Source organism: Drosophila montana, unplaced genomic scaffold (genome assembly GCF_035044405.1).
Source record: "Drosophila montana isolate Dmon_TW-CO22-7 unplaced genomic scaffold, ASM3504440v1 contig_3833_1, whole genome shotgun sequence".
In the NCBI taxonomy this organism is placed as follows: domain Eukaryota; kingdom Metazoa; phylum Arthropoda; class Insecta; order Diptera; family Drosophilidae; genus Drosophila; species Drosophila montana.
Window position 1 is genome coordinate 2,749,155 of NW_026998704.1, and position 20,134 is coordinate 2,769,288.

The 20,134-nt window shown below is 39.1% G+C and overlaps 1 protein-coding gene across 2 annotated transcripts; it reads left to right on the plus strand.

Annotated features, from left to right (window-relative positions):
* Window positions 1-2,799: 2,799 nt before the first annotated feature.
* LOC135437722 (UNC93-like protein) lies at window positions 2,800-19,875 on the plus strand. Of its 2 annotated transcripts, none has more exons than XM_064695777.1 (7): window positions 2,800-2,938; window positions 16,538-16,902; window positions 18,259-18,801; window positions 18,889-19,048; window positions 19,117-19,384; window positions 19,441-19,603; window positions 19,668-19,875. In XM_064695777.1, the coding sequence occupies exons 2-7, from the start codon at window positions 16,556-16,558 to the stop codon at window positions 19,732-19,734; spliced, it is 1,548 nt and encodes a 515-aa protein (XP_064551847.1). In that variant the 5' UTR covers window positions 2,800-2,938; window positions 16,538-16,555; the 3' UTR covers window positions 19,735-19,875. The 2 variants fall into 2 exon arrangements, with proteins under 2 accessions (XP_064551847.1, XP_064551848.1); XM_064695778.1 differs by lacking the exon at window positions 2,800-2,938 and adding an exon at window positions 2,986-3,134.
* Window positions 19,876-20,134: the final 259 nt, after the last annotated feature.

Sequence of the window (20,134 nt, forward strand, 5' to 3'; positions counted from 1 at the left end):
AGAGTTAAAGATAAACCCAGATACCAATAAAAAATCAAGTTTAAAGAGTTTTTACACAGCTTTTTAATATTGTGCCAACAAAATCAATTGTCTTATAAAGATAAATAGCCAACAAACTTTTTCAAAGAATAACTACGATATGTTTTTTCTGTTCATTCGTAAAAATTTAAAAAAGAAAAAGTCACTTAAAATAAAAACCATTTCAATTGCGACTCGAGTGCATTTACTTTATACATTCATATTAATGTACATATGTCATAGAGCGGCATCCAGTTGACAAAAAACTGTCAAGCAAAGCAGACAAAAACTATAAAAATAGAAGCGACCTTCAGCTGGATTTATGGCATCAAAGCCGGAGCTGCAAATTCAATGCGGCCAGTTCAATTCGCAAACTGTTTCAAGTGAAAGGCTTCAGCTGGCAAACACTGAAGTACGTTGTGCTTAACCAAACAGCCAGAAGCGCCACAGAAAAGCAAAATAATAAGAGGGGGTTGGGCTTAGCGTCCAAGTGTGCCCCTTCGATGTTTGGTTTCTGGTTATTGGCGAGCACATATAAGCGGATTATGCAAAAAGGCACACAATATATGAAAGCTGTCTCCAATTCCCAGAACTGAGTGCGTTTCGCGTACTAGACATCTTCAGTTAGTCAACCAGATGTAAAGCACCAGAGCATGAGAGTTTCAAAAGGCAACGACAGCAGGAATACAAAAAAAATAACCGGCAGCAAAAACAATTAACCAGTTTCCAGACCTGACGCATTGACAAACAATTGGGGAAATACCTAGAAATAGCTACAGCAACAATGTTGGCCTGAACTTTAAGCCATAAAGCAGAACAAAGTTAAAGTGTCGACGTCTTTTGCCTCTGCTTCTACGTGCGGCATCTGCGTCAACTTTCCGACGTGTTTATTTATTTTTGACTGTCAAGTAACTGGTCCAAGAAACAAATTAATAGCTTTATGAATGTTATTTTAAAGCACGGTAATTTTTGCCCCCGTTGTGCGTTGTTTTGATACCATTAGCATATATTAGTAAATCATTACGGCAAAGTCAACAAATTAATTGAACCGGCTAAATGAATCAGATTTTGGTTTAAATGAGTAAATACCATCATCAAAAAAGCTCGCTTGTGCTGTGTTTATAAAACAACTGCATATATTTACCTGTGTGTTACGTTTTATTTACAGTTTTTTATAATTAAGCGATATTATAAATATTTTTAAGTATGTATTCCATACAAACTTAAATCAGGAACAGTTCAAAATTCCCAGCAGCATTATGATTTTTACATTTTTTCTTTAAATAAAATCCAGAAATTAATTATTTGTTTATGTTATATTTATATTTTGATTCCTTTAAAATATATAAAATTTATAAAATGACATATTTCATCATAATAATTTAGTCTATTTTTGGTTCATTTGGTCTCGTATCTGAGCACTTATAAAGCATGAATAACCAATCCAGAGAGATAGAGAGAAAGAGAAAGAGAGAGAGAAAGAGATAGAGAGAGAGCGAGAGAGAGAGAGAGAGAGAGAGAGAGAGAGAGAGAGAAAGGGACGAGAGACACGAGAGAATACATTAACAAATATGGGAAAAATTGTGATCAAAGGCGTTAGATATTAGTTTCGTTTTCCAACACCTATTTTTATAACTGAAATTTTTAATTACTCAACACGTACAAATAAAATTGTTCGCCATTATTTTCTTAATGATACAAAATACAAACATGCACATTGCAGCTGGGTGTAACAGACTGCGCAATACTCTATTCGCAATCTAAAACGGTCGCAAAGCATCTTATTGATTATTGATATTTTGTTGAGTAGATATCAATATCGCAATATGTTTTGTATAGCTTTAAAAATCACAATTGGGCGTAAAAAGAGGCGTAGACAACGTAACTTTGAACCTAACTTTCATTTATTTCAGCTTGTTTGGGCCAGATTCGTTCAATACTTGTTTGTCAATATATTGTTATCTTTTGCTATCTCAAAATACAAATGGTTTGTCTTGTAGTTTTCTTATCTGTTTGCTATTTTACTTAGTTAAGGTTAAATGGAGAAGTATAAACGTATTTTCATTTGCATGTAATTTAGAAGGCTGATTTTACACTCTACAAAACAATAAATGCACATAGTAAAAGTTGATACAACTCACGTGACCTCGGCCCATCAAAAATAATGCATATCCGATAAATCCATCCGTTCATTACACTCGCCTGTGGAAATGTTTATGACTTTTGGCTGAGAAACGGGTTCAAGTGCGCTTTTTGTGGGATGCCAGATTAACCACAGGGCGTATGAGTAATCAGGTGCAAACTTGATATGAGCTTAACCTTCGAATGTGCGCACATGCTCACCTGCAGCCCTTGGCTAACCGCACATTGTGGTTAGCATCTGCTGATTGTGAATGATAAGTTCGCTGAGATGCCGCGTTTTGTTCTTAAATTGACACGCCCAAGCGGCAAGCGCCAAGTGGCGAAAGGCGTCACGACGTGGCAAGTGGCAAGGTAAAATTAAAAATAAAGAACTGCAATAAAAACTATTAATAAAAAAAAAATAAACAAATACCTAAACAATGCTTTGCACTAAGCGTGCGCCAGGGGCGGCGACTCGGCAATCGCAGCATGCAAATAAGGGGGAGCCCGAGAGATGGAACTGAGCTAAGCCCAAAACCAGTCTCGATCTGCTGGCCGCTGGCAAGACCGCCCTCTTGTTGTTACTGTCGCATTCATTTCCATGTCATTTCATATTTAGAAGTTTGCCATTTGAGATTTCAGTTCAGTTTTAATAGCGCGCGACAACGGTACAGTTCGCCGCGAAGTGCCACAGCTCGAACGGCTCGCATATCTCGTGGAGTGTCATCTCCCAGTTCGATATCTATTTTATTAATATATACAAAGTGAAAAGTGATTTCTTTATAATTGTTTAACACAGGTAAATTGGTTAATGTTCGAATGCAAAGTGCGATAAATCAAAAGCTAACTAAATTGAATAATTGGATAGCTGGTGAAGTGTGGACTGAAAAAATCACGTATACGCACGAGTGCGAAAAGCGAATTGCATCAATTGTGCACACAATCAAGAGTCCGTGAAATAAAAAGCAAGCATCATTCGAATAAACGCTTAAATTGTAAGTTATGGATGGGCCCTGCAAATAAGAGAGCAGTTCCAAACCTACCCCATGCGGAATATTTACAATGAATTTTAATTAAAGCAGACAACAAGATGGGCGACCCTCTAGAGCGTATCAAGTATTTACAATGGGCTCGTGTTTTATTTCAACTCACTTCCATATCTGTAAGACGTTGAATTTCCAGTTTGATTTCGCTTGTATTCGATAGTTTGCGATGCCTTCATTTGAAAATGCTCATTTGCATAAATCTTCATTAAGCCGCAAATAATATAAGCAATTTACATTCTAGTTTTATATTAAGACGCAACTTTAATTCGGCATTTGATTACTCGTTCTTTCGCAGAAAAAATAAACATTAAATTGAGGGTTATACGTTTGATAGTATTAGGCTTAAATGTGGCTAGTAAATGTGTGCAAATACCACTTTTATTATTAGGTAGCTCTTTTTCTTGTTATTTTCGAGGCTTTTCTTCTTAGCATACATTTGATTGGTAATAAAATATCTGCGTAAAATTCTCTGATATATTCCTGAAATACCAATCTTTAATTAAATGCATGCGGCTTTCGATTGTACAGACTTTTCTCAATTACATATTCGCTGGCATCTGCCTTGGCCAAGCATTTGCACAAATGGGCCACAACGGGGCGTTTCAGAACTCCACCAGAAAGCGAAATGAAGGAAAGAAGACAACTCGTGGCTGCAAGGCAAAAAATTGTATGATAATTGAAATGTGCGTTGGCGGCCGTGGGCGTGGCTGGGCGGTCACATTGATGGTTTTCATTTAGCTCCGGCCAGCATTAAATTTCGTTTGAGTTACAAAGTTGCAAAGTTAAAACTTTTGCAATGGCTTTTAAAGCGTTAAAAGTGAATTAAGTGCGGGTAAATAATTGCGATTAATTTACAAATTTTGCAATCAATTTAAGTGGCCAACTTAAGTTAGAGGACTCTCAAGTGGAAAATAAAGAAAAAAGCGAGGTAAACTAAAGAGCTCGAGAGCACATTCTTAATGATATCATTTAGCTGACTGCAGAGACTACAAGGGAATATCGTAAAGAAGATATACGAATCAAAAGAACAACTCACGTGGAATATATAAATTTATGATTTTTATTCCTGCCATAAAGCTACATTTATCTTTTTGTTATTTTTATATACTATTAGAACTATTTTACTTAAACCCTATTTCCTATTTAATGGATACATATGTATGTGCTTACAATTTGATATACTGTTTATTTGATCATAAATGGCCTTGATCCATATTCCATAGTTGATACTTTAAGACGATTGTTTTTGTACATTTTTTTTTAATGTTATATTCCTGTAACATTATAGAGAATATTAACTCATATTAATATTGAAAGTCGATAGCTGGTACCATTACTACAAAAAGTGGATAGTTTTGTAATATTTGTCTATCACTTCATTGTTATCATACATAAACCTTGAATTCGGAAAGAGGAAATACTGATACTGTTGATGACTGTTGATTCTGTCTATATCGACCTTGCCCGATAGTCGATAGTTGGTATCATCACTAGCAAAATTCTTTCATATTTTATCATATTTTTCAATTGCTGTAATTTTTAGCCATTTCATCATATACGTAAATATATAATTCGCAACGAGGAAATAATAAAGCTTTAATTAGTGAAATATCAAAAAATGTTGCAAGCTTGTGACCTTCAACTTCAATCATAGTTAATGAGTGGGGGAATAGGAATATATTGGAATCAAGCGTGCGCCCATAGATAGTAGTACAGTATAATATGTAGTATAATAAATTGTGAACTGATGCTGTTTACTTTTAAGAGGGCCTCTTTGCATTCGGTTGACTCGGGCTCCAACGCGTTCACGAGAAACTCATTAAAATGCGCAACGGAAACGCAAAGTGTGATTCGTTTCTTGAATATCACGCACAGGCACTGCACACGTGGCAGGTGGCAAGAAAGGCGGGGCAACATTGGTCCCCAGAATTCTTGTTATACTCACACGCATGTTGCAGCCCAGCCGCGCACCATTCCCCATTAAACTTTTTGCGTGCAGCATGTGCCAAATGTTGTTGCTGCCTTTTCATATAAATTAAGTTACGAGATTGCCGCACGAGCACGAGACTCTTACTCTGGCCATAGAGCTGAGCGCCGTGACTCAATGACTTTTTCGTGACACGAAAAAGCACGATAATAGGCGAACTCTGCTGAAAAGTCATTGCGTCGTGCTCGTGTACAAGATGTTAGCTCATGCGTGTCTAAAGTGAGCCCAACACGAATCTGTACATTTAGCAATGCAAGAATATATGTGACAGCATGATTTTGTCTTTCGTTTCGCTAGGGTTCACATAGTTTAAAAAGCAATGCCTTTTGCAATGGCAAAGCATATTATTAGTTAAATCTAATCAATTTATTTGAAATGTTCGTGCGTGCTAGTCAAGTGCGCGTGTTCATGTAGCAATCAAAATGTCCATCTCTTACGCTCTATGCCAATCAACACGCTCTCAACCAGACCATATTGCAATCTGTGCAGCGCATTTGCTCATTTGCCATAAATAACACTTGGGATTCTGACACCGCAGCCATTTTTGGTCTGAGTTTGTTGTAATTTACGCAATTTGAGCTTGTGGCTCGATGATCGCTGCCATCAAACAAATTGCATCAGCTATAGCATCGAATATATATATACATATATATATATATATCTATTGAAAGCCGATAATCCCCAGACTGGCTTTTCTCACGCTCAGCTATGCCATGAATGCGATGTTGCTGCCTTTGTTTTGCATATTTAATGCCAATTAAAAAACCGTTCCATTCCCGCAGCTGCCTATTAGCCATTGGACTATTTTGCCAACGCTTTTAGCGTGCTGACACCCTACTGACACCCTACCCATGGAAGGGGTGTTCATGCATTTGTAGTTATTCGTTTGCATTGCAATAAACAAGCTGCGATTCTTGATTTGTAGCTCAACAATGTAGCTCGGATTTTCAAAGCATATTAATACAAATTATGGCTATTGGCAGCTGCTGGGCATAAAGTTAATCAATTGCTTCGCGGAATGCTTAACAATAGGGTACACAAATCGAAAAAGCGAATTTGAAATGTTAGTACAGGTCAGCGCACTTCTTTATGTATGAAGTGAATGGGGAATAATTGAAATTTAAATTAATCACAAAGCTGTATAAAAAATAAAAACAATTGAATCGTTAAGTCAGTTCTATCGCTCTCTTAAAATCTTAAAAGCATTTCATTGTCTGCTTCTTGACAACCGTTTAGGAAATGAAACATTAATTCCGTTCAGTTTAGTTTAATCAGTTTAAATATTTGTTAAAATAATAAATCGTAAATTAAAAATAGAAAATTATATTATGAATATTCTTAAATACCAAATCGCATATAAAAATCGGAAATAATTGAATCGAGCTTCTCTCAAACTCTCGTGAATGGTTGCTTTAGTTCTAAATGTTCATGCAATCTCTTTCAAACTGACAAAGTTAGTTTATTTCGAACATTATTTTGGCTGTCAATCCTCAATCTTTATTGGCATTGGTCAGTGGAACCCGTGAGTCGGAGGAGCTACACGATGGATAGTGTGCTTACTTTAAGTTCTATTGAAGTTTTAACCAGCACATCGAAAACCTAGAGAAATAAAAAGCTTTAAAAAGATATTTATTATACGGAACAACTCAGTCCTGGGATAGCCATTTTCCGTTGCAGAAAAAAACATACGTCAAATGGACTTAAGGACATCTGCTTAATGTTTATTCTTACACAACACTCGAAAGAGTCGCACCAAAAGCAAACAACTACAATATACGAAAAAGACGATGATAAATACTACAATGCACACATTCAGTGCAGGTTTCAGAGTTGAATATACTCGTACGCACTCACTTAGTCAGTCAGTCAGTCAGTCAGTCAGCCAGTGGGAGCGACAAGAAAGCCGAGCAGAAAATAAGCAACATAAAGAGCAGCAAAGCGGAAGTACTCTACAAAAAATAATAATAAAAAAAGTAGAGGAAAACTACCAGTTTTTTTGTGCGCACACTTCAGCAAATGCACACACGCATCCCGAGCTTGGCACATGCCTGTGGTACGGACTCCCACTTTAGGAATCAGCTCGCGACAAAAAGGACGACAAACTGCAACTGAGCAAATGTTTACACAATATTCCGGCGGCTATTTTGTCTGAGTTGCAGCTGCAAATAACTCTCTTCCGCTGGCGATTGTTAGAAATATTCACGGTGGTTAGCCAGAGTATGCGGGCTTTTCGCATTAGCAGAGAGTTGCCGTTTTGGCACTTGCCACAATTCGGTCTGAAGCACAAATTCTCTAGACCATTTCACTTGCCAATTCTGCCTTGTGGCTCATCCGTAAACGTTTGATTTAAATCATGCTTTTGAAGTGCTCAAATAGCTTTTACTCGCGCTCACAAAATCATTTCTTCTCTCCGCTTATTTGTACTTTAGGCTTGCGAATTCTTTGTCCACCCTCATTGCCAATTCTTCTTTGTGGCTCGTACACAAACGTGGCATTAAAGTGGCTTTTTACTACTTTGTGGATTATATGCATGCGCTTTCACACCTGTACTCTCCCATTTTGTGCTTTGTTAGACAGCGCTTTCTTGTAATTATAGTGCATTCATATTTTATTATCCATTTCCAGCCATCCTTAATGTTGTTCCATCCTAATTGGTTTCTTCTTTTTTATGCCTTGCTGTACATACCGTATTACAATGCCATTGCTTGTGCAGAGCACAATTTGATGCCTCAACGTTTTGTAGCTCAGAGGCATAATGAAGAAACTATCTGGTTTTGACATTTGGCATACGAAGACCATTTGCAATTTAATCGTCGCACCTGTTCGAAAAGTGCACATTTCGAATTTCGATTTCAAATGCGTAAGTTGACATTTGTACTTGCATTTCCATTTGCATTTCGGTTTCCGTTTCCGGTTGTCATTTGTTTTGCATGTTCCTCATGTGCTTACCTCGCTTAGCTAATCTTTCATTACACTTTGTTGCCAGCTGCAAACTTCCAAACGTGCAAATTAGTTGTGGGCGCTCCAATGCACACACATACACATACACATACGCATACGCATACATAAATGTAGCATACTTTGTTGCAGTTGCCTCTGCTCCTGAGCTGGTGCACTTTATGGATATGTGCTGCTTGATCAATGCCGAGTGTTGCACGCTGCTTGCCACATGCCTCGTTGCGATGTGATTTTTGGCCAATAGTCAATCAACTTTCGACCAGTTTTAATTTTTCTAATGAACAACTCACTTGCACTTTAATTAATTAATTAACATTAGTGGCAAGGAGTAAAGGCAAGCAGGCTTTTGCCTTTGATAAATATCAATATTTTAAGGGCTTAAACTATTAGAAGAGTCCTAGTTTAGCGAAATAAATTTATAATATTTGCCTGTATTCTTTTTAAGAAATGGAGATATGCCTTGAATGCAGTTAAAAATATAAATTAGCTTAGAAGGAAGATTGGACAGGATTTCGACTGCCATCAGCTGCACAAGATCTGACTCCTTAGATGAAGAGCTGTTCCTCTTTACATATAAAATTTATATTTATTCGTTTGATATTGAGATCTTTGACAGGAACTACCTTACGAAAATATTTTGTTTTTCTTTACGGATTTTATGACATCCCCATAACAGGTTACACACAAATTTAAGGAAACAATGAAACCAACATCGAATTCTGAACATTTTTTAAATATAACTAATTGAAACCTACAACTTTACAATATGAAGTAAACATAATAAATTATAAATCAAAGTTTGTTTAATTAATTTAGTAGAATTAATCAGAGTCTTGAGGATTAGCAGGAGATGCGCTACAAGTTTTATTCTAATTGTTTCTATAGTTTTACTACTTTTAATGTCTTCTTGCACTTTATGTAGCTTAAGAAAACTTTTAATTGCTGAGTTTGGTCTAGATATCCTTATACCTGAATGGCCCTGCGACTAATTGCTTTTACTGGAGCAAAACGGTTTTAGTTACTTTCTTTCTTATATATTAGCAAAGTTAATGTTTGATTAGTTTGGTTCAGATAACTTAAAAAAGAAGAGAGGCTTTTTGCTTATTGCTAGCCAAGTTTTCCACCCATTTTCGAATTGCAAGACGCTGCATTTGACCCAAATTAGCACCACCTTTTCGCCATTAAATATAGTTTATTAAAAGAAACTCTTTCACTATTAATATTTTGTGATTTTGTAGTGGCTTTAAAGACATTATAAATAAATACTACTATTTCAAGACTTTTCGTCTCCAGCTTCACTTGATTGAAGTCATTTCGCTGAATAGTTATGCCAACTTGGCAATAAACGACGACCTCATTAAAATGTTCGATGCTTGTTGCCAACTTGTTTAAGCCGCTTATCAGTTTGATAACGGAAATTGGCAAAGCGGGTCGTAAAACTTTTCAAATTCTGTCTCCCCAACATTGTCGCTGTAAGACTCTCTTAAGCTGTTACAGCCAGTAACATGGCCTGAGAGCAGGGAAATTTTAACAGCGCTCTGTAATGCAAGCGCACAGTAATATTAACTGGGCAGCCAAAGAGTAGGCAACAGTGTTGAAATTTAAGCGAAATGCCGCACATCAAATCAAAAGAATTTTAGTACTGCGTACTTTCGTGCTGTCTACATAATACGTTTGAGGCTTATTTTTGAAATTAAAATTAAAATATGAAATATCGGGTACCAATCCGATTTCGAAATGATATACCGCTATCTTCTCGTACGGATCCCGACTATCGATTGACACCAAAAGATCTGAATTCTAAGAAAAATTTGAGAAAAACTACTATTTTTTTTGCAAAAATTACAATGTTGGCTGAAAATGGCTGTGACCACGAGTCGAACGAGACCAATCTTTCCAAGATCGGGGCTTTTTTGGCCGAGATAGAGCGATTTAAAAAACGCGAAAAAATGCCGTTATAATTTTGAAGATTTTTCGTTTTTTTGCTATAATTCAACTAAAAATGGTCCGACTTGGAAAATTATACTTTTTGAACTCGCACTGATCTCTGGAATCGACTTGCATACCACGTCTTTTGATTTTGTTTGGAAATCCAAAATCCAAAATCGATTCAAATACATAATAAACGAGTATTTTGGCTGGGTCTGATTTTCCGTTAGCCCGTCTCAGTTATTATTGTCATTTTTATTGCCCTTCAAATTCCGCTGAAGTAATGAAAAACGTTTACGTTTGCGTTACACTTTGTATGTTTATTTTTGTTATGGCTAAGTTCCGCCAAAGTTTCACGCACACGGCCTATAAAAGCCGCGCGCAGTCTCCTAAGTAGCTCTGCTTATTCGTGCGGGGGGTAGGTGATAAACATAAAAATGCTTATAGGTTTTGAAGGCATTATAAATTTATGATTGACTGGCTGACGACGCCGCATTCGGGCCTTTAACTCCTCGCAAAAATTCTGGCATTGATTTTTTTGTTTCATAAAATGCGCATATGTGCGGGAGTTGCGTTCATGCTGGGCGCCAAATCGCGGAACTGACTTTGTGGGCATGGCTCATTAGGAAATGGCAAAGCATAAACTAAATTATCGCGTACTCAAAGCAACAATAAAAGATTTGCCGGAGCTAGCGCATAGGCATGTAAATAAAGTACACAAGCCATTGCACGTTGCAAAGTCGCACAGTGGGGCAAAGTGAGACTGGCTCAGATCTAGATGCAAGCATCTACAATATCTATAAATGCTCAAATGTAAAATAGATGCTATTAGCTGTGTTCTCAGCAGCGCACAATTGAGTAAATTCCACCTTTATATGGTTCTGTAATACATCTTTGTTAACTGATTTTTGTTTTTGTTTGGCTTTTTGTTTTTGGCTTTGAGATGAAAAAATAACATAACTCATGTAGTCTCTACTATTTGGTCTAAGGCAAGTTACCCGAGTTACTCACTGGGCAATAAAACAATTTCGCCAAGAGTATGCTGTAAAAATGTGGCATCTCCCGCGGCGGCACAAAAGAAATCCCAGCAGCAGCAGCAGCAGCATTCGCTTGGCAGGCATTGGCAAGATTTATGCTCTAGCCTCGATGTTCTGGCATTGAAATTGTTTTTCATTTTTGGTAAGCGGCACCCAAAAACTTTTTGCTTAATTTTTTGGACAACTTTGTTCTATGCCCCGCCCACTCGCCTGCCGCCTTGCTTGCTGCCATTCTTACAATGTTGCCGTGCGCAAGAGGCGTGACCTGGCCGCCTGGTTAGCACACAAAGTAAGTTTTCATGGCAACAAGCATCGTTTTATTTTCTACTTCATTTTTATTTTTTTTTTTTTTTGTTTTTTTGGCAATGCAAACAAAAGTTTCCATTGTTTGGTTTGATGTGTTTTGTTTGCACCTGACGCACTGCATCGAGATATCTTTGACGACTGCGCGCTCCTCTTTGATGTCTCAAATTAAAAACTCTTTTATGTCGAATGGCTGCATACAGCAACTGCCGGCTTGCAATGCCGGCAAATCAAATGTAGTCACAGCCTCCACAGGCCAGCCCAACAAGCAGCAAAATATCGGCAGGCACCCATGCACACATTATATATGTATCGATATACATATATCATTTCCTTAGAACAATAGCTGCTACAATTGGTGTCAACTGTTTTTTCTCAAAGCTAGCTTTCATATTTCATACTCATTCTTCTCGTTAAAGGTGTGACCTGGACCTATGCTTAAAGATTAAAATTAAAATGTTTTGAAGAAAGCTTTGTCCAAGGGCATATTGTTGTTTTTTCCCTAGGTTCTATATAGAATGATTGACAATATCTTAATATATAAAATATAAGTTCTTTCTAACTGATATTCACTTTTTTATTAATGCTTCTATCGAAATGTAACTTTTTTATGAGATATTCTCACTTTTTTAAAACACCAATATATACCAATTACAGGGTAGCAGCTAGTCGTGCACTATACCAAATTATTATTGTTCTTGCTTTCCGTGTGAGAACCTATTCAAAACATTTGTGATTACTTTTTTTTGTCAGGGCAAACCGTTTTGACAAGCACAAAACCCTTGATTGAAATTCGGAGAAAAATGCACAAAAAATTATTTGAATAACTTTGGGAAAAAACTACAAACGTATTTTTTGCAAGCGAATTCTTCGTCTAGTTGCAATCGCCATGAAATTCGTGTTGTTGTGACGAACTTTGTGTATCATTTTCATTATTAATATATATGTCTAGTCGAAACAATCGACCTACAATAAGGTTAGTAAGAAGAAGAAGAGTCTCGAAATATACACCACATCTGCTCAATGTCTGCAAACCGCAGATAAACTGTAATTGAGAATGTATGGGATTATGGGAAAATTTGTGTTGCCTGCTTTCGGGCGCGATTCAAATTTTATTGTTGTTTCTAATGAGCTGGTCAAGCAAATGATTTGTTTGTTGCCCAGTCATTTCGTGATGTATTCGAGTCACTTGTGTTTGTTTTTCTTGTGCATGATTGAACCCAAATATGTATATTAATTTATATATATATATTATATATGTATGTATGATAGATCTTACTGTTGTTGCTAAACTCGACACGTGTTGTTGAGTGCCTAGTTATGGGCTTAATTACCGACATTTTTTCGGGCGCCTGTAATACATATGTATGTATGCATTTGCCCGGCCTGTGCCACAAGTCAAAGTATTTGTTTTTCTCTTCGGCTGACTTGCTGCTTTTTTTTTTGTTGGCATTCTTCCTGTTGTTTTCTTTTTAATTTGGCCAGTGATTGATTAGCTGTTGGCCAGCTGCTGCTCTACTTTGCTTGTGGGTCAGCCGAGGCTGTTGTCAGAGCAGCTTCCAGGAAAGTCGATTGCCAGTCGAATGGGCAATCAAACGGTTAATTTATTCAACAGAAATTCATGATTCTCAGAGCAGCAGTTCATAATAATGTTACTCCTCAGTACCGGGAATACAAAATAAATATGTCTGTGTGGAGCTCGTCTCGTATCTCATGTGCACACAATTCCGGGGTTTAAAAGTCCGCTAAAAAGTGGGTCGTGGACTCCGACAGTTTAATCAAATTATTGTGGGGCGCCACATAAAACCCAAACATAAAGCAAATACCAACAAATTCTTGTTATCGGGCTCTCACACACACAAACATACACACGCTTAGCCACAAGCTGGACGCCATTTTATGACACAAATTTTGAGCAAAAGGACCAAGTCCGGCCGGGTCCAGCGCCAGGTTTCATTGTTTTATGCCCCACTTAGAGAGTGGATAGTAAAAATGGCTGTCACATTTGCCTCACCATTCGGTGATTATGCTTGATTTCCATTTAGATGATGGACGAGGCCCCAGCAGCTTGTTCAGCCCAGCCAAATATGTCGGCCAATTGGCAGGCATGTGTTAAATTTTATGTCTGCGTCGCGTGAGCTGTCAACAAACCATAAAAACTTTTATTTTTAATGGTGTCTCGTGGCTTCAATTTTGTCGCTCCAAATGGCTGCGCATATCTCTGTGTGTGTGGGTGTGTGTATGGCTGGTTGCTTAGTGATTTGGGAATTTTTATTGTTATTTTATGCTAAACGCTGCTGGACTGCTGATAAAGGCTTTGCTTCACAATAATAATTGCAAACTTTCAAATTAAAAATTATATACATGATAATTGTGCAGTTTTTAAGCTTTTAATATTTTTATTCAGTCGTTTTGTCGACCATTAATAAAAAAATTTAAAAGTGCCAATTTAATGGTCAAATTTGAATAACAGATGCACAGATTTATTAATTATACCCTTGTAGAGGGTATTATTATATTGTTATGAAGTGTGTAACGCATAGAAGGATATATCTCCATCCTCATAAAGTACATACATTCTAGATCAGCATCAACAGCCGAGTGGATATAGGCATGTCCGTCTGTCCGTCTGTGTGTTCCTATGCGAAATTATCTCCCATAGGAGATAGATAGATGCATAGGTCCGACATTCTGTTTCAGGAAGTGAATGTGAAACAGGCCGCATTGAAAAACTATTTCTTATAGCTGCTATAGGAACGATCGTTCGAAAATTAAGTACTTATGTAAACAGCTGTATTATTTTTCAAGATAACTTAGCCAAACTCGGTAATTGTACGTTTCATTAATATCGGACCACCATATCATATAACTGCCTTAGGAGCGATCGGTCGAAAGTAGGTTCATATATGGCAAAATATTCTGTTTTTTATTGATATTTTCATCAAACTCAGCATTTTCGAGCATCACCATGCTCACATATCTGCCAAATTGAAATGTATACAAGAGTATTTAATCTGCGGTGTGCCGAAGATATATTTTCTTTCGCGTTTAATTATATTTTTAAATAATAATTGGTGTATAGATGCTGGTCTGCTAAGGTCACTTTCCAAACTATAATTTATTCGTGTTAAGGTAAACAATTCCGAAATAAATCCTTTTCCGATTGCTTTCACAATTGGGCCTCGAATAAATGGAAAGCATGTGTACTCAATGTATATGTAATTAGAGTTACGAATGTGTGTAATCAATAATGCATTTGTTGCACATTAGCATGGACTAGGTTCAGCGGAATAGACGTGTTTGCTAAGTGCACTTCATGATTCCAATTAGTTGCATGCAAGGACCCAACTCTACTACAATCGATCAACGCTGCGTATGATTAATGCAGGGGGTTAGGCGCTGGGAAATGGCTCATAAAAGTGATTTACGGGCAGCGTTTGGGCCAAGTTAATTGCCTATCAAGAGTTCAGAAATTGTTGGCAACGCTCTCGCTTCATTTGGAGATTAATTCAAGTTTGGCTGATTTTAAATTGCGGCAATTAATATTTGTTGCTGTCACGCCCCAAGGTATTCCGAATCAATTTCCCTTGATTATTTAACTCGCTTATCACGCTGCCAAAAATCTTGGAAAACATTTTGGTAAGTTACCCGCTGCCGGCTGTGGCGCCCAGGGGTGTCAGCGCACGCTCCCGAGCCGGATACTCAATTCAATCAAGTTCTCTGGGGCGGGGCAGGAGTCGTGCGAGTGCGTTAAATCAAAATCATTGCCCTTCTAAAATATCAACACACTTTACGGCCGCGTGGGAAGCCACTCAGCGGCTGGCAAACAAACCTTTAACTTTATCAAAGGTGCTAAATTTGCACAAAAGTGTCGTTGGCATCGCGAAATCAAACAAGTCGAGCCGAATTTTCAGTCTTGGCCAAACAGACTCCGGCAGGCTGCTTCTCTTTCTGTATGCGTGTGTGTGGGTGTGTGTTGGGCTTCCCTTCAGTGTGTGGGCGTAGACAGGCATAAATTTACGCTGAAGCCTGGGCTACGTGCTGTGGCGCTGCCTAAAGGATTAGAGGCGGCAGTCGCAGACTTCGTCCTTGATACTGAAACGTAGCCAAGCCAAGCCGAGGCAGCCGGGCTGCCTGCCGGGTCCTGGCAAGGACGTAAGAATTTATATCACTCTCATTCAGGGGGGCGTAACGCCTGCAGAGTTATTGCCAAACAAGCGCCAATGCTGCAGACAAGCGATTGACTATGATATACCCCCACCCCAAGGCCCTTCCTGTATCATGTATCACAGCGCACGACTCTGGAGCTTGACAAGTTGCGAGGATGCACAGGAACAGGATTTATTGAGAACCTGTGTATACCTACTTAACTAACGCTACTGCTAACTGCTACAAAACACACACGTCAGCTAATATACCCTTCGTGCAGCTGGGGTAAGGGTATGGCAAGCCGGTGCCGACAAGTGTTTTGCGGTTTAGTGTCTGTTGTCGTTGGTCTCTTCATTGGAAATGTGTCTAGCTTTCAAGTTGTGCGCTTTTGAATAAAAACAAAGAGATAATAGATTCCTTAGAGCGCAATAAATAGCTATCAATTGGCTGAAACAGGGGATTCCATTTTGAATACCATATCGTAAGCAACGAGCGAAGAAAAAATTGACAAATTCAGCTTAAAATTTAAAGATGAATTCAATAATTTTTAGACTTTATTTAGATCACATGTTTTAATCAATCCCACAAACTCTTCCTAAACTTTAAGATATTTTCCAGTGGAATTGTTGCTTATAAAACTCTAGAGGGCCTTAAAATGATTCCGATCTCTCAGATCAAAATTTGATACTTATCGTTTATCACAATGGAGGAAGCTATCGAAAATCAAAATTAACTTTGCCTATGTCTTGCAAACGAAATATATATTTCAAATTAGAAGTCGCTTGTCGTTTTAGTTAAAGATAGAAGCGTTCATTTATACGAACAGATGGACTCAGCTTGTCGTTATGAATAAGAATATATAAGCGTTATGGGAGAACATTAAACATTATTTTGAAACCTTTTTATAATATAAACCTAATATAATAAACAAATATATAATCATTGTAAAAGATAAATAAAAGAGTTTTTATCTTTAAACTATATTATAGAAAACCAATTTGTAAAACATGGTCTACCCGAAAGACACATCGGACGCACACAACGAGGAGCTGGCACTGGACACGAGCATCGCACATGCGAATGGCAACTCTGGCGCGGCCGTTGTTGCCGCCAGCAGCACAAATGGTGACAGCAAGCCGAGCCAGCGACAGTATGAGCCACGAGAGCGGTTTATTATAACCAAAAATGTTGTTGTCATTGGCCTGGCATTTATGATACACTTCACGGCCTTTCACGGCACATCGAATCTGCAGAGCTCAGTGAATGCGGACAAGGCGCTGGGCACTACAACGCTTGCCGTCATCTATGGCTCTCTCATACTGTCCAACATATTTTTACCCATGACGGTGATTAGGTGAGTAACTATGCCGCATTTAACGCATGAGTGGATCGCAAAAACCCCGCTCACTAATTGACTCCATAAAATGCGTGAGCAATTACAGACAAATCACGGGTACGGACCGCTTTAGACTAGTCCGGGAGTAGTTTAAAAATAGGTTCGTAATAATTAAATAGCATAATGAGAGATAGATGAACCTATTAAAGATACAAACAAGGACCAAGCACTTTGTGTACATATATAATATAGAATTCTATGCCATTTTCCATAACTATCTGCATATTATAGTGTTGCCAAACGGCCTAATTATCGAGAATATCGATCTCTGCATCGATTGTTTTTCGCAACTGTGGGCTTTATGCAAACATTTAAAATGACTAAATATGATAATGCATCTGTTGATTCTATATACCCATTGCACTAGAAGGCAAGTTCCTTCAAAAATGTACTCTATAAAAACCAAAAGGCCAAATTACTAGACACTTGCATTCAAATAAGTCCCCCTCATTAGATATATTATCATACTTAAATGAAACAGCCATAAAGTAACAGGGAGGCAGACAGCGCGAGTGACACAGAGCTGTTTAGTTTTTCCTTGAATCGATGAGAATCGCATAGAAGGGTGTCTTATCTACAGATCTAACAAGACTATCAGCAGCACTCATATTCGAACGGTTTTTAACCCCATTTTACATTTATGAGCTAAAGCTTTAAAAATCCCAACAGTTTTATTTCAAATCTGAAAGACAGTCTCATTGTCAAATAATTGCTTCCATACGCCAGGGCTGGAGTGGTGCTTAGACATAAATTTTCGGCATTGCCATAAATGTTTGGCAATTGCGTGGCGCTTTTATGGCAATTTTATGCAGATGCTACAGTCAGAAAAGCAGTCAACAGTCAGCAGTCAGCAGTTAATACTTTGGCTGCGTCCCAAAGCGCTTGACTGCTAAATGTCAACGGAAGGAGCTTGGGAGTTGGGGGCGTGGCCAATATGTCAGAGCCTTTCCGAGCGTTCTCTTTGCCCTTGTTGCCTGTCTTTGCATCCTTTCGCCGTTTCGCCCCTTGGCTGGCGACCATTTTGTTTTGGCTGACATTTAAACAAATCGCTAATTTATAGAAAACGTTTGTAGCTGCCCTCCCGCACATGTTTCGACACATTTTTCCGACCCGTTTGACTTATTCCAGGCACGCGCGCCAGCCGACGGCCCGAAAATGCTGGCCGTGGCAACTTTAATCAGTTAACTCGATTTATTTAGATTTATGGCCGTCCTTGGGGCAGCTGCTTGGCTGTTCACTTCCTGCCTGGCTGGCCCACTGGGCCAAAACAAATGGACAACACACTAAAGCTTTACCACTTACTCTAATCAACAGTTGGTTCGGCTGCCGGCTGACCATGGCCCTGGCCCTGTTCGCCTACATGCCCTATATAGCCGCCCAGTTCTATCCGCGCTTCGAAACGCTCATCCCGGCCGCCTTGATGGTGGGCTTTGGCGGTGGTCCGCTGTGGTGCTCCAAGTGCACATATCTGTCCACCGTCTCCGAGGCACTGACGCAGGTGCGCGGCAGCAGCTCTCGCAAGGATGTGAACACGGTTAAGTTCTTTGGCCTGTTCTTCATATTCTACCAAATGGCCCAGGTCTGGGGCAATCTCATATCCTCCTCGGTGCTCACACTCAGCGCTGGTGCAGCGACAACGCCAGCAAACGAGAGCCTGGAAATGGAGCCGCTGGAGGCGAGCATTAGTCGCGTGGGCGAGCTGTGCGGCGCCCGCTTTTGCCCCGGCATTGGTGCCGAGGTGAATCCCAATCTGGTGCCACCCGCGCCCGAACAAATTCAGCTGCTCAACTCCATATTCCTCACGTGCATGGCCGGCGCTGTGGTCATGATGATCTTTGGCGTTAGCTCGCTGAAGCGGTAAGATTGGAATACTTTCTGATTTATAAATGTATCTGACTTGCATTTGTATCTTACGAATAAAATATCATCTTCCGCAACTTTCAGCTACGGCGTTAAGCGCGGCGACACTGGCGATGGCATCTCTGGCCTGAGGCTGTTGACGGTGACAATCAATCTGCTGCGCAAACGCCGCCAGATACTCATGCTGCCCATTACCATGTTCATTGGCCTGGAGGAGGCATTCCTGGCCGTGGACTTTACACGGGTAAGTGAGCTTTAGAGCTTAGCCGGGTGCGCAACCCAACTAAATTCCCTGCCTCTTATTCACCATAGTCGTTTGTGGCCTGTGGATGGGGCATTTCCAAAATTGGATTCGCAATGATATGCTTTGGCATTGCCAATGCGATTGCCGCTGGCATTGCCGGCGCCTTGGTGGAGCGCATCGGACGCGTCACACTGGCGGCCATCTGTGCGGTGTTAAATCTCTGCCTGCTGGCCTACATGTACAGCTGGGAGGCGCGCGAGGGTGATTATCTGACCTACTGCGCCTTTGCGGCCATTTGGGGTATCTGCGATGGCGTCTGGCTGGTTGTTGTCAATGGTAAGTGCCAGAGCTTTCGTTAACTTTTGCTCAGCGCTGCTAACGTTTCTTTACAGCGTTTTATGGCATTCTGTTTCCCAACCACCTGATTGCCGCGTACAGCAACTTTCGTTTATGGGAGAGCACCGGTTCGGTAATTGGCTACGTCATCAGCTCACAGCTGTGCACGTCCACTAAACTGATAATTCTGATGTGCGCCATGCTTGTGGGCTGCGTGGGGTGAGTTTTACTTTTTGAATAGACCCACGTAATGTCATTTTTAAAATCCCTATATTATTTACAGATATGGTCTGATAGAGTATCGCGTGTGGCAAAAACAAAAGAACTTGGAAGCCATGTTAAGCGATTGATTCACTCTGCCATGTTAATCTTAATTGATGTGATATTGCCAGACTACACTAAGAGCAATTAGGAACAATGTAATTAGTAATAAACAACTATTTTTTAAGTTTTTACTTCAATGTTTTTTATTAAATGTATACGTTTGCAAATGGAAATCTGTCTTTATTCAAAATTAATATAATTCAGTAATTTGCAAAACAAAAATATATAACAATGGGAGTTTCGCAAAGGCGTATGAATCGATTAAAAAGTATGCATTTTTTAATATGCGCTGGAATCGATCAGTGATGAACTTTACCAAGCGAAAGGATTGGGATAAGGTTATAGTTACTACTTCTAATAGCTCATATAAAATTACACAATTCTAGCAAAAATTGGTTCGGTTCTTAAAACATTTGTTCATTCAAA

Excerpts from the sequence above, each read along its gene's own strand:
- LOC135437722 (XM_064695777.1), top strand. The coding sequence starts at position 16,556 with ATGGTCTACCCGAAAGACACATCGGACGCACACAACGAGGAGCTGGCA. Across the intron at positions 16,903-18,258 it reads TTACCCATGACGGTGATTAG|TTGGTTCGGCTGCCGGCTGA; the intron begins GTGAGTAACTAT and ends TCTAATCAACAG. Across the intron at positions 18,802-18,888 it reads GGCGTTAGCTCGCTGAAGCG|CTACGGCGTTAAGCGCGGCG; the intron begins GTAAGATTGGAA and ends CGCAACTTTCAG.